Source organism: Eptesicus fuscus, chromosome 3 (genome assembly GCF_027574615.1).
Source record: "Eptesicus fuscus isolate TK198812 chromosome 3, DD_ASM_mEF_20220401, whole genome shotgun sequence".
In the NCBI taxonomy this organism is placed as follows: Eukaryota; Metazoa; Chordata; class Mammalia; order Chiroptera; family Vespertilionidae; genus Eptesicus; species Eptesicus fuscus.
Genome location: NC_072475.1, coordinates 58,921,714 through 58,935,715, shown reverse-complemented (window position 1 = coordinate 58,935,715; position 14,002 = coordinate 58,921,714). Strand labels below are relative to the sequence as shown.

Here is a 14,002-nt window from a genome sequence, read left to right as displayed (position 1 = left end):
AGCCAGTGAGAATTACAGCTGTAAGTATCCTAGTAAATGTAAAACTAGTAAAGCAGGATCTTAGAGGTGGGAGTGGCGTGCCTTTACCTCAGCCATCAACCCTATTTTCTTGAAAATGGCATCAGAATTCCCACAGGTCATGTGGTAAGGAAGTATCGGTGTTAACCCAGGCCAGGCAAGGGTAATAAATGTGGCCTTTGATGGTCTTTGTGCCTGACATCATTCAGGAGTAGAAACTCATGCGGGCCCACTCATGTGGGTCCGAGGGAGTATGAAGTTCACAGGTGGATTAGCTAACCAATGGCCTCAAAAAACTAAAAAGCTATCAGTTACTAATTATAATCCACAGCACAGCAATATTTATTTTTTAACAAACATTTAGAGAGCATCTGTTCTAATAAAAGGGTAATATGCTAATTAGACCAGGAGACCTTCTGGGAGACCATCCAGACGTCCTTCTGGACAAAGCTATGGTGGCGGGGCCGAGGCAGAGGTGGTTAGGGGCGATCACACCAGGAGGGGAGGGCAGTTGGGGGTGGTCAGGCCGGCAGCGGGGGAGGTGGGGGGCAGTTGGGGGCGATCAGGCCATCACAGGGGGCAGTTGGGTAGACCAGGACAGCAGGGGGGGTCAGTTGGGGCCAAGCAGTCCAGCAGCGGGAGGCAGTAGGGGGTGAGCAGACCAGCAGGGGGGGCAGTTGAGGGCGAGCAGGCTGGCAGGGGGGGCAGTTGGGGGCGAGCAGGCCAGCAGGCAGAGTGGTTAGGGGCAATCAGGCAGGCAGGCAGAGGCAGTTAGGGGCAATCAGGCAGGCAGGCAGCTGAGCGGTTAGGCGTCAGCGGTCCCGGATTGTGAGAGTGTTGTCCGACTGCTGGTTTAGAAACTAGCAGTTGGACATCCCCCAAGGGGTCCCTGATTGGAGAGGGTGCAGGCTGGGCTGAAGGACACCCCCCCCCATGCATGAATTTTGTGCACCAGGCCACTAGTCTTTTTATAAAAAGCACTGTGGCTCAATGATATGTGAAAATAGATGAAAATATGGATGATTGCAGACTACAAAGAGATTTTTTAAATACATACACACACAACAACAACAACAACTACCACTAATGCAAATGGCTATTCTGACACTAAACTGCCTCAGAGTAAGTCTGTGTTTTTTTTATTGGCTCTACGAAGCAAGTACAATGGATACCATGAGAGAGGCTCAAATAAATGTAGTTTGAAAGATGCAAAGAAGAAATCAGTCTTCAACTGCAAATGATGGAGATAATTTTTTGAATCATTAAAATTCACACTGATGTTAAGCATATTCACTAAGATTACCTGCTTTGCTTGCTGCCTCAGATCTTCCCCTACAGACTCTGGCTCAGTCATCTTCCATTCCGCTGCAATACTCCTGAAAACATCAGCTCCAGTGTTTAATACTTGAATGAGACGATTATCGTGGGATAAGTGAGCCAAGACCCTCAGTTCAAGTTGAGAATAATCAGCAGCTAATATTACACCACCTGAAGTAGAAATAATTTTAGAAAAGCTGGAACAATGGCAAATCCAAGTTTCATATAATTGAGAAGGTTGACAGAAATTTAGTTCTAACATAGAACCACGAGATCATGTATCCAAAAATTAAAAACTTGCTCTTAATATGATGCAATTCAGTTCTGTAACTTAGATAATTTTTTTCATTTAGCTTTCAAGTATACATAACATGCATAAAGCTACCCCTGACCTCTGCTCCTTAACCACTGTGGCAGTGCTTCCCTCAGTGTTCCCACAGCACCTGACGCATAATCTAAAATGGTTCTTTCATGCCTCACCCACTAGCACTGACCTTTAGGGATAGGAGACTTCATTTTCCTTTGCCTTCTATAGAAAACTTTGCACAGTTCCTGGCACATAATAGACTTTTAAACGATTGTTGAATGAATGAGTGAATGAATGAACGAACGAACGAACAAACAAATAAACTGGTTTCCAATGTGTGCATATTTTAAGTGGGCTGAAGAGAAATGTGTGCTCCAATTGGATATTAAAAAAAGACATTCAGCCCTGGCCGGTATTTCTCAGTGGTTATCAGCCCGCACACTAAAGGGTCTCGGGCTCAATTCCCAGTCACGGGCATGTACTGGGTTGCGGGTTTGCTTCCTGTTCCCAGTCGGGGCCCATGCAGGAGGCAACCAGTCGGTGTATCTCTCTCACATTGATGTTTCTCTCTCTCTTTCGCTCTCCCCCTCACTTCTTCCACTCTCTCTGGGAAGCAATAGAAAAAATATCCTCAGGGGAGGATTAAAAACAAAATAAAACAAAAAACAAAGACATACAATTGAAAAAAAATCAAGTGGTTGATATGTGAAGAAAAGTTTTTAAAATTATTCAGATAATTTACCTGTGGATTAGAAATGAGTGGATTAAATATGCATGGCAAAACCAAAATAAAAAAAAAATAAAAGCAGGTTCGAAGAAAAAAATAGGAAAAATGTTTGACTAATATTAAAAAGAACTCATTGCCATATAAAAAAGGTGCTACAAATGAAGAACAGGACAAAACATAAACAAGCAATTCATGAAAATAATAAGAATAAAAGAAACATAAACATGTTAAAGGAGCTCAACTTCATTCACAATAACAGAAAATGCATATTTAAGATTATAGCAAGAAATAATTTTCCTCTACGTATATTGCAAAAATCCAGAAGTTGGAGAGCACACTGTGGTAAGGATGAGAAAAAAAAACAACCTCATAGATTGTTATTAGGAAGTAAATGGTAACTTACTTCCATTACATCATATGGCAATTTGACAATACCTATCAATACTAAACAAGTCATGTTTATGCCTCTATCCACTAGCTGGTTTTGCTCAGTGGATAGAGCCATAAACATGATACACCTGGACAAAATATGTGAAATAACTATTTCCAGGTGTTGGACAACAGTCAATTCAGACTACAGTCCCTGAGAGGCGGGGAGGATAGGTGGGATGGGGTGAGTTATGCAACTGTCTCAGGTTTCCAGAATGCATTGCAGGGAAGGAGAGATGAAACAGAGCACTGTGGTCTATCTGAGCTGAGGAAGCAGAGACTGCTTAAAGCAAAAACAGCTATGTAGCAGAATTGATAATAGCCATAATGATTAAATCAATTACAAGGAAAGAGAAATGAAAAAAATTCCTTACATTATGCATGATGTGGTATAAAATTATTTAAAGATAGTTTGTGATGTGAGGCATGTTATAAACTCTAAAATATCTAGGACATGTAATTAATAAACTTAGAGAAAATAAAACAGAATAAAAATAGTCATTGAAAATTAAAAAAAAAATAAACAGAACAAATAAAATGCAAATAGCAAGATAGTAGACTATAATCAATCCACATATCAATAATTACTTTAGATGTAAATGAACAAACACCACATTTAAGTGACAGAAATTTCCAGACTGAATTCATATATATTTAAATTAATTAAAAATTTTAGAGCAGAAGCAGTATAAAATAGTTGCATTAAACAATTTTATTATTTAGGTAAGAATAAATTGATGGATGAACAGATAAATAAAATGAAGTACACACATACAATGGAATATTATTCAGCCTTAAAAAGAGGGAAATTCTAACATTTGCTACAACATGGATGAACCTTGGAGACATCATGTGGAGTGAAATAAGCCAGGTACACAAGAACAAATACAGTATGACTCTACTTACATGAGGTACTAATGTAGTCAAATTCATAGAGACAGAAAGTAGAATTGTGGTTACCAAGGGCTGGGGAGCAGGAGAGGGAGAGTTAGTGTTTAATGGGCACAGAATTCCAGTTGGGGATGATGAAAAAGTTCTAGAGATGGGTGTGGTAATGATTACACAAGGCAAATGTACGTAATGCCACAGAACTGAATACTACTTAAAAATGGTTACAGTAGTCCTGGCCAGTTTGGCTCAGTGGATAGAGCGTCAGCCTGCGGACTGAAGGGTCCCAGGTTCGATTCTGGTCAGGGGCACATGCTCAGGTTGCGGGCTTGATCCCCAGTGGGGGACATGCAGGAGGCAGACAATCAGTGATTCTCTCTCATCATTGATGTTCTATCTCTCTCTCTCTTCTCCCTTCCATTCTGAAATCAATAAAAGTATATTTTAAAAAAAATGGTTACAGTAGTAAAATGGTATTAATTCATATTTTAAAAGCAAAACTAAAATTTGCCAAGCAGGTTATGCTATCATAGAACTGAATTCACTCTTAGAATATATGTTTCTGACAGAACTCAAATAAATTCACATAGTTAACTGCACTGACCCAGACCTGCTAGCTTGCAAAACATAAAAGAGCAAATGTATATACCAACAGTAGGGATTATCTGGGAGTTAGATCATGACTTCCAATTGTTTTAATGACAAAAGGTTTATGGCTAGAGTACTGAGGAGAGGTCAGGCAGGAGGACAGCCTTGGTGTTAACCCATGTCAGAGGAAGCAGCAGTCTGGAGAAAAGGAGAAGAAACAAAATGCCAAGCAAGTCAGACAGAGAGACAAAAAAGTGTGCCTTAGTGGTCAAGGGAGGAGAGAGACTGAGGAAAGTGAGGGTTGATTAACAGTAACAAATGCTGTACAGAAGTCAAAGAGGATGAGGACTAAAATATCCATTGGATTTTCCAAAAAGCGTTACAAAGACCTTGGAAAACATGGTTTCAGCAGGCTGCTGCCAATGACCATATACCACAAAGTTTCCCACAGAGCGGATCATGAAGACAATGATAACTGATTGTTGTACACCTGGCAACACAAAGGGGAAAAACAGGCTATTCAGAGGAAAGATGGAGGTATGAATGCACACTTCTGAGTCTTATTCATAATGCAGGCTTTATCAGTGTTTTGAAAAAATATTCCTACAGTAATGAGAAGCTCAAAAACCATCAGCATCCTACCTGGGAAAGGCACAAAGGCGTGCCGCATGCTGACCGAAAACGGCATTCCTCTGTCTGAGCTTCTCTCCTCCAGCTGGGCCTGGTGCGCAGAGTTCAGACCACAGCCCTTCTTAGTTCCTCTTCTGTCATGCAAACAACATCATCAGCTGAACATGGAGTAGACTCAAATATGTGAAAAGGCCTGATTTTTCAGTAAAGTTAATGTTTCCATGTAAGAAATTTAAAAACCTTACTATTTGAAACTTACTTTAAAGCTTAACAAAGATTATAGACTTTTTTTTTTTTAGCAAACATTCAATTAAGTAGGAAGTAAAACATTTCTGTAAAAGCCTTTCCCACAAACTACTTCTGAGATAATTCATTGACATTTAGCTCACCTCAGCAACTCTCTTTGACCAGATCTAACATACGTTATCTATGCTTTTTCTTCCCTTTGTGTGCAAGTGAGGAAGGCAAGAGGGGATATTCCTGACTTTGCTAAACTCTTGCTTTTAGTATTTGAATTAAATAAACATATCCTGGTTGATTTAATTAGTGGCACGGGTTTTCAACATTTCACCATCAACTAGCTGCTTCTTCTTCTTCTTTTCTTCTTCTTCTTCTCCTTTTTATAGCAAAGATGGAAATTTATTGAAGAACAAGTACAGACTCCCACGTGGGGAGGGGGAAGAATCACAGCACAGACTCCCATGTGGGGAGCAAGAAAGAGTCCCCTCAACCAGCTTCTTTATAGACAGACTCAGGGTTTGCAATGGATAGTAGAATAGAAATGTATACAGCTAAAACAGAAATTTCAACTATTTTCATTATTTTGTCCGCTAGGCTATTCATGCGCACAAAATTACATTAACGCAAAAACATAATGTTTACCTGCTCATGGGAAGTAGGCCTTTGCCTAGGGCTTGGGAGGGGGGGCTTTCTCCTACTAGTGTTGGCATTTGGATCTTAAAATCTCTTGGCACACTCTGAATATTTGGTTCTGTAAATGTTACTCGTCCTAAAATCAAATAGAATAAAGATGTAAAATTAGCGGGGGATCTAACATTTACCTTAATTGTAATTGCATTTCTGAATTATCTTAAAAACTTATGCTCTATTATTGCTAAAATAAAATAAATATATATTTAAATAAAATATTTTTCATTATGTTTATGTGCCTAACAATGATAAAATAAGTACAAGATAAATTCCAACGTAAGTGAATATATGAATCAGCTATAATACAATGTTTTACATTAACCTAGCTCCCTAGCAAACAAGCCTATGATAAGAAGTAATTTGATAAATTGAACTGTTCCTATGCTAAAATGAGTATCAAATGTCAGCACTATAAAATGTTAGCAGTTATATTAATGAGTGAAGACTAATCAAATGGATCCTAGGCTAAAGGACTGTCGACGCCTTTAAAAGCCAGGAATGCACAAGAACAGAGAAGAGGATTTGGAGCCAAAGAGCAATCTGAGTGCTGAAGAGGGACAGCGGGGCCAGAGGAGTTAGCTTTTGCGGGAAATAGAGTAGCAGTGAGAGGTAGAACGTCCCTTTCTAGACCTCACCTGGCTGATTTTCCTCCTCCTCATCACTCATCAAAAGGATCAACACTAACATGGACACAGCTAAAGACTAGAATCAGGTAGTTAATGAGTTTTCTTAGGAAACAGAAAGCTATTTGTTTAAATGTTTATAGCCTTTATTTTCCCCCAAATAGTTTACATTTGTTTACTTCTTGGTTGAATGTTTCTAGAACACATAAGCATTGTTCAAAAGAAGTTTCCCTGACCGGTGTTGTTCAGTTGGTTGGACAACACCGGTCACCGAAAGGTTGAGGGTTTGATTGCAGTCAGGGCACATACCCAGGTTTGCGGGTTGATCCCTGGTTAGGGTGCGTATGGGAGGCAACCAATGTCTCTCTTTTTCTCTCTAAAAATCAATAAGAACATAGCCTCAAATGAGGATTTTTTTAAAAAGTGTCTTAAAAAAGAGTTTGGGTACCTGATTTTGTTTTTTGCAGTTTTTATAATACATGTATAGTGACGTTTTATGATACACCATTGTAATAGGCTCTCTACTAGCTACTATATGTAATTTCATCATCTTTTAATGAATCAGACATTTTAAGTACCTAGACAATTGTTTTTCTGAATAAACCCATGATATTATGTCTCTGTTATTTAGCTTTTAGCAAAAATTAGTCCACAATTAATGGTAGATATGAATATCATTATTATCATTAAATGGCCTATTCAGTGTTACAAAGCTAACAAATAGCAGATGAAGAATCCATCTTTGTGCCTTAGGACACTGTCTTCTTTTCTGTAATACTACTTAATTGTCAGGTTTAATGTTTGAATTAATGAGGTAACACTGGCAGACAAACAAGATGATAAAAATGACAAAATATGAATGTAGCATTATGGAGGTGAAGTCTAAGAATGAAATGGCTTTGCTATACCTAAGGAAACTTCTATTTCTAAAATATTCTTTAAATGTAGATACATGGAATTGATTCCTTTCTGCTTTATAAACAACAAATAAGTGTGCAACAGCTTTGAAACTCTAGGTTGATTTTATTTTTTTCACCAACAAGGATTTATTTTATATATGTTTACACCAATGAAACTGAAATACTAAGAGGGCAAGGAATGGCTAGGAAGAACTAAGAGGTTAGTTAAACAGAGAAGAAGGAAAAGAGAAGTTGTTGAGAACAAGGAATAAGCAAGCAGAGAAAAAAGCAGCTCCTCATGGTACGTCCATCCTTAAAACAGCAACAGCTGGTGATGAGCCACACACTAAATGCCATGCACTATTCTAAACATTGGACATGCAATATCCCATTAAGTCTTCAGGATGATCGGTGAGATAGGACTATTATTACACTTTCTTATCAAAAGAAAACTTGGGCACTGAGAGGTTAAGCACTTTGTCTAAAGATTAACAGCACCAGGATTCAAACCTTATAAAAATCTGGTATCAAAACCCATATTCTATACCCGTGGTTGGCATACTGTGGCTCACGAGCCACATGCAGCTCTTTGGCCCCTTGAGTGCGGCTCTTCCACAAAATACCACAGCCTGGGCGAGTCTATTTTGAAGAAGTGGCGTTAGAAGTTTAAGTTTAAAAAATTTGGCTCTCAAAAGAAATTTCAATCGTTGTACTGTTGATATTTGGCTCTGTTGACTAATGAGTTTGCTGACCACTGTTCTATACCATCCATCTAAACTTCCCTATGAAGGAGTTAACACTGCCCTTCCTTCTACTGTACACTGCATTTGGCTAATATTTAAAGTTCTGGCCTGCTGGGCGTGGCTCAGTGGTTGAGCATCGACCTATGAACCAGGAGGTCCTGGTTCAATTCCCTGACAGGGCACACGTCCAGGTTGTGGGCCCCATCCCCAGCATGGGGGAGGGGGGGTTTCAGAAGGTTTCTATCTCTCCCTCTCCCTTCCTCTCTGAAATCAATAAAAATATATTTTTTTTAAAAGATTTTTTAAAAAGAATTCAGGAAAAAAATAAAAATCAAGTTCTGCACTGCATAGAGAAAGAACACTTTTTTCCGCACCATATTATACTTAGATCTATGCCAAGAGGGCCATGAGACACCCAAAGGACTCCACCCCTCTCTTTTCTAATTGAGTAAAATAAGATGCTCACTCATTATACAAAAGCCCCATACACCTACTTAGATTCAAGTTGGAGAGAATCTTAAGGTGTTCGGGAGCGGGCTAGGACTAAAATTAGATAAGATCACTGACTCAAATATTTAATCCTGGATATAAATCAGTCTCGGACACCTAGTTTCTCTACACAATACTTGAAAGCAGAAGCTATACCTTAGTAACTTTCATCTCTGTACCTATGCTTTGGATGTAGTATGTGTTTCATAAATGTTTACGAAACTTCATTTAACCCAATGATCAATGCTTGAATTCCTTGGTGATCCTAAGAAAATACATATGAAACTTTTTAATTGGATATTGTCCACATTTAAAATTCCTCATTACCTGTAGCAGTGTGTGACTGTGATATAGGATAGATTCTTTCCATTCCAAGGAAAGGATTCAGACGCCTTTCCCGCTGCAGGGGAAAGACCACTTTGGTAATAGCATTAGTGATTCTTCTCCACTCTAATATCAAGTTTGGTAAAGGATGTAATGCCTTCAATTTATTTAAAACATCCTGCCAAAGAAACATAAGGTAAGATCCGATTCTTATGCAAATTCCATAGCAAACAGAGTCTCTTTTAGGTAAATAATATACTCTCAAAATTAAATTTGCTAACTTCTGTATCTATAACTCAAAATTACTGTTTGGGTTTTATAGAAATCACCATAATGCTAAAACCATGATAACTATAGATTATTAAAAGCAAACATGTTAATGCTGAGCAACATCAATTTAGATCTACCCACACTCCACCCAAGAGTTTACACCATCTCTTTTTATCTCTATATTTTTCTCCTCCATTCCTCAAATAATTGGAAGTTTCCCCTTTTCCCCCTTTTTGCCCTAATATTTTCATGGTTTCTATATCAAGAAAATTTGAAGACATTTATCTTTAACACTTTGAATTTTCCATGCTAAAGACTTTCAATGAATGTTAAAGAATAGAAACGTGTGAGCTCAAATAAAAAGTTTTGCTACAGAATGAAGCTGTGGAAACTTTCCCAGATAAGGCAAGACATAGTTAATGATATTAGGGTCAACATTCTACAGCAAAAATGTAAAATAAGCCCTTTCTTCTCTCCCATGCATACACTTTCTATGGATTATAACTAGCAATTATACTTTGAAATCAGCAGGTTAGATTCTTAAAAGAAACTCATGTAAAACTTATTATTTTGCCCTGGAATTGAAAAAAAAAAAGAATTTTATTTCTATTAGCTTGGGGTTTTGTTTTTTTTTAAAAATTCCCATATCTTTGTTCATCTATAATAATAAAAACATAATATGCTAATTAGACCAGACGCCCTTCCAGATGTCCTTCTGGGATGAAGCCGGGGTTGGAGCGGTGGGATTGAGGCAGCCGCCCACGGCTGCGAGGGAGGGATACAGGCAGCCACGGCTGCGAAGGCCTACTCTTGCACAAATTTCATGCATCAGGCCTCTAGTGTTCCTATAACTATATAAATTATATTATACTGGAAGTCTAAGAATAGTGGATGTCAATAATTAAATGATGTCTATAGGTCTGAGTTTACAAACCTTTACACTGTTTTAATGATAGGAAGGACACAACTGCTAACTCAGATTGTGGTCCAGGTTTTCCATGCTGAAACATCTCCACATTTATTGTCAGCCAAACCACAAACCAATTTGTTTTTATGTGGAAAAGTTCAAATGGTGCGCTACGTTGGATCTTGATTTCATCAACATTCTTTGAAGACACCAACATGCTAAAAAGTAGTTCAGTGCTGCCCCATGACTTCCCCAAAGAGCACCTTACTAGTGCTGAACCGTTTTCCCAGCTTTAGCTTGCGTCCATTGTCATTCCCTCTTCTGGTAGCACCCAAAGTTTTCTTGCTGCCTTGGTTGTTTATCTCTCCATTTGGTGGCAACTTTAATTCCAAAAATAAAACCTGTAAGAAATTAAAGCTTCTTTAGTCAAGAATCAAATCTCAAGTACTGTCATTAAGGGGGAAAAAGGAGACATGTAATACGTTAAACAATAAAAAATTTTAAAAAAAGGAAACATTTTTAAAAGTTATTTGAGAAAACAATAATATAGCTCAACATGTGTTGGAAGAATGGTTTTGGGGTTCTTAGGAGAATTTTGAATTATCGCATTTAATAAATAATGTTAATAAAATTTATATGTCAGTAGGCTATCCATACTACTTAGGCACTGACAGATTAATACTAATACAGGCTTTTAAACAGTCAAGAACACAGGAATGTGTACTCTGTGCTGAACAACTGACAAATAAGCTATTGACGTTGAGACTTTAGGTTACTCTGAGGATTGTGAAGACTCCTAAATACCCTTGATGAGGTAAACAATTTGGCCACTCAATCATTTAAGCCCCATAGAGTTAATATGGGAGCCTTCATGACTATTTTGATCACAAAAATCAGACAACAGTAAGTAGGAAGGGTTCCAAAAGCCATCTAATTCTCCCGCCATAATGAAAGCTAGAGTGGCCAAAGCACTCACTGAAGAAACCAGGCTCTGGGGCAGAGAGGGGATTTGTATATAAATTATTTCTCCAGGCTTCAATGAATACATCTATGAAATGAGGGGGTTGAACAAGATGGGGCAAGAAGCACTATTATTTACTGAACATCTGCTATATTCCAGCCATTAACGTGGCTCACGAGCCGCAGTTTGCCGACCACGATGCTAGGTGCTTTAACATGTGTCATCGCATGTAATTTTATGACAATTCTGCTACAAACCTGAAAAACATGTTCAATATTACATGGCCAGAAAGTAGTAGAATTAAGAATTAGAACCCAGAGTCTTATAACTATAAAGTCCTTTTTGTCTTTTCACTAAACCATGCTTCCCTCTAGACCAGGGGTCAGCAAACTTTTCCCACGAAGGGCCACATGACAGATATTTCCAGCTTTGCAGGGTTTACTGTCGGTCAACTTCTCAACTGTATGATTATAGAATGAAAGCAGCCACAGTCGATAAGTAAATGAGCAGGTGTGCTGTGTTCCACACATCTGGCCTGCAAGCTGTAGTTTGCTGATCCGTGCTCTAGACCGGTGCCATCTGAAAGAACATTCTGCAATAATGGGAATGTTCTGTATTTGCACTATTCAATGTGGTAGCCACAAGCCACAACATGGCTACTAAACATTTGAAATGTGGTTAGCACAAATAAGGAGCTAATTTGGTATATCTTATTTAATTTAAATTAATTTAAATTTAAATAGCCACAGTGGCCAGTGGCTCCTGTATTAGTATAATTATCCTGCCCAGTTCAAAGATTCAACTTAAAATCAGTAAGGATTAAATACTCTGTGTAAAACTGTTAGATTACCTTAAATATAGCTTCTATCTTAACATGGAAGACCTAAGAACAAGCTAATAACACCAAAGGCCTTTTATTCCAGCTCAGAGTTTGGTCTAGGAGGTCTATGGTCCTAATACATTAGTACCCACCTGAGTCACAAGGGCACAGGTTCCTGCCTTTCTTCCAAGCCTAGTCATGCTGAAATCCAGATATTCTACATTTTTTATAAATTCCTTATGTGGTTTTATGTGCTTTCAGGTAGGTACTAGAGTTGGTGAATAAATGAAGGAGGTAGGATACAAACCCAAGAAATCTGTCTCTAAAGCCTATCTTCACCAATATGTTATATTATTGAATCACATCTGGAAGACACCGTAACTACAATGCTATTAAGTGTTAGCACCAAACCTACATTTGTAGGAGAATAGAACACCAATCTTTCAAAATAAAAAAACAACAAGAATAAACCAGGTCAAAATGTATGTAAGGTGATAAAAATCTTAATTAGGTTTAAAAAGCAAACAATCACAAAAATCAACTTTTCATTAACAACTGAAAAAAAGGCCTAGTTCTGTATTCTAAAAATGGACTTAGAGGTGAGGAAGGGGTGAGAGCCCACGAAGTGACTAACTTCGTGGAACAACAGCTTCGCTGTTATGCAACTGTCTTTTGTTCAACAAATATTTGTTAAGTGCCTCCTCTGATCCAGGCAAATTTTCTTCTCATAGAGCCTATGGTCTAGAAGCCTTCTTTATCACCTTCCTACTTCATAAATATAAGATATAACATAAATTATATGCTAGAATACTCTATCTCCAAAGTATTCTGCTTAAATGAACTGGGGTTTTTTACTGATCCTTGATGTTTAGATAAACACATTTAGGAAATGCACACACACACACACACACACACACACACACACAAACACACACCCCATTTTCAACTCTAAAAATTACTTTTCTAAATTCCCTATTCCCATGATACAACCTCAGCGATGTCATCTGTACTGGTGAAGGAAAAACTGTGGCCGGCTAGTTGATACGCCTGAGTCTCAATTGCATCCAGCTTGGCTTGCATTATGTGTTTCTGACTTTCACATTCTGCAGTACTAAAGCCGATTCCATTCAGTTCTAGCAAGGCCAAGCAGTATTGACAAGGCATTTCCACTTTACATAAAACATCTGGAAGACAAAAGGAAAACTACAACATTAATTTACCAGCCAACTGACTAGATCAGCATCATTATCTAACCACGTGCATAGAATTCTTCTGGCAAAGAGTGAAGGTGATACTCAAGCTCTCCTTCACAATCCAGTTGCCTGAGCAGCGTTCTCACACCAACAATGAAAGGCCTAAAAGTACTTCCCACTTTTCCAGTTAAGCACTAGACTATTAGCTTTGGCCATCCAGAGGATAGAAGAATTGGCAATATTGTGAACAGTCTGGATTACAAGAGACTGCTTTTCTCCCAAAATAATGTTTCTGCTTCTACTCTTAGCAAGAACAAAATAGTTAATTTTATTTGCTATGCTGACTACAAAATGTTAATTCCCTAAAATTGTTTCCAGTATGCCTGGTCCCATGGCATGCATGCTTGCACAAAGAACTAAATATGGAGGTTTTACATTTTCTGATGCACTTACCAAAGAGTAAAGAAAATTCCTTACATAAGAATCAGACTATTTTTCTATCTGCTGACATTTCTCAACAGAGTTGCCATTCTAAATCAATTTTCCAAGTATGTTCATAGGAATTTTAGTCCCAAAGATACACTATAAGGGTGGGGTTGAGAGACACTGTATACTTTGAGTTCATCATTTATAAACTGCTCTTGGATATTCATGAATCCTGTTAATATACAAAAGGCTCTGAGAAGACCAGAAGCAAAGACAATTATTTAATTTTGTATTAACCAAAAGTCTGGAATTATTCAACCATAATACTCTGTTTTATAATACTTACTAACATCCTGAATAGTGTCTTGAGAATGCACTGAGAAATACTGTCCCAAATCATTAAGAAAAAAATCCATACCAAACACCTCACTTTCCAGTACTATGGGTCACTAGGACTCTTAGAAACCCTGGCCTCCGAGGCACTGCTGGTCTCAATCAGCAGGAGAGAAATCT

General features: G+C 38.1%; 1 protein-coding gene across 1 annotated transcript in view; it reads right to left on the bottom strand.

The window, feature by feature from the left end:
- The window catches only part of POLQ (DNA polymerase theta), a 109,189-nt gene that overhangs the window by 19,652 nt on the left and 75,535 nt on the right, over positions 1-14,002 (bottom strand). Inside the window, exons 20-25 of the mRNA XM_054711786.1 lie at positions 12,861-13,054; positions 10,353-10,490; positions 8,916-9,090; positions 5,787-5,913; positions 4,917-5,038; positions 1,322-1,506 (exon numbers count right to left, since the gene is read on the bottom strand). Of these exons, the coding sequence (XP_054567761.1) occupies positions 1,322-1,506; positions 4,917-5,038; positions 5,787-5,913; positions 8,916-9,090; positions 10,353-10,490; positions 12,861-13,054 (941 nt within the window). The remainder of the gene's footprint in view (positions 1-1,321; positions 1,507-4,916; positions 5,039-5,786; positions 5,914-8,915; positions 9,091-10,352; positions 10,491-12,860; positions 13,055-14,002) is intronic.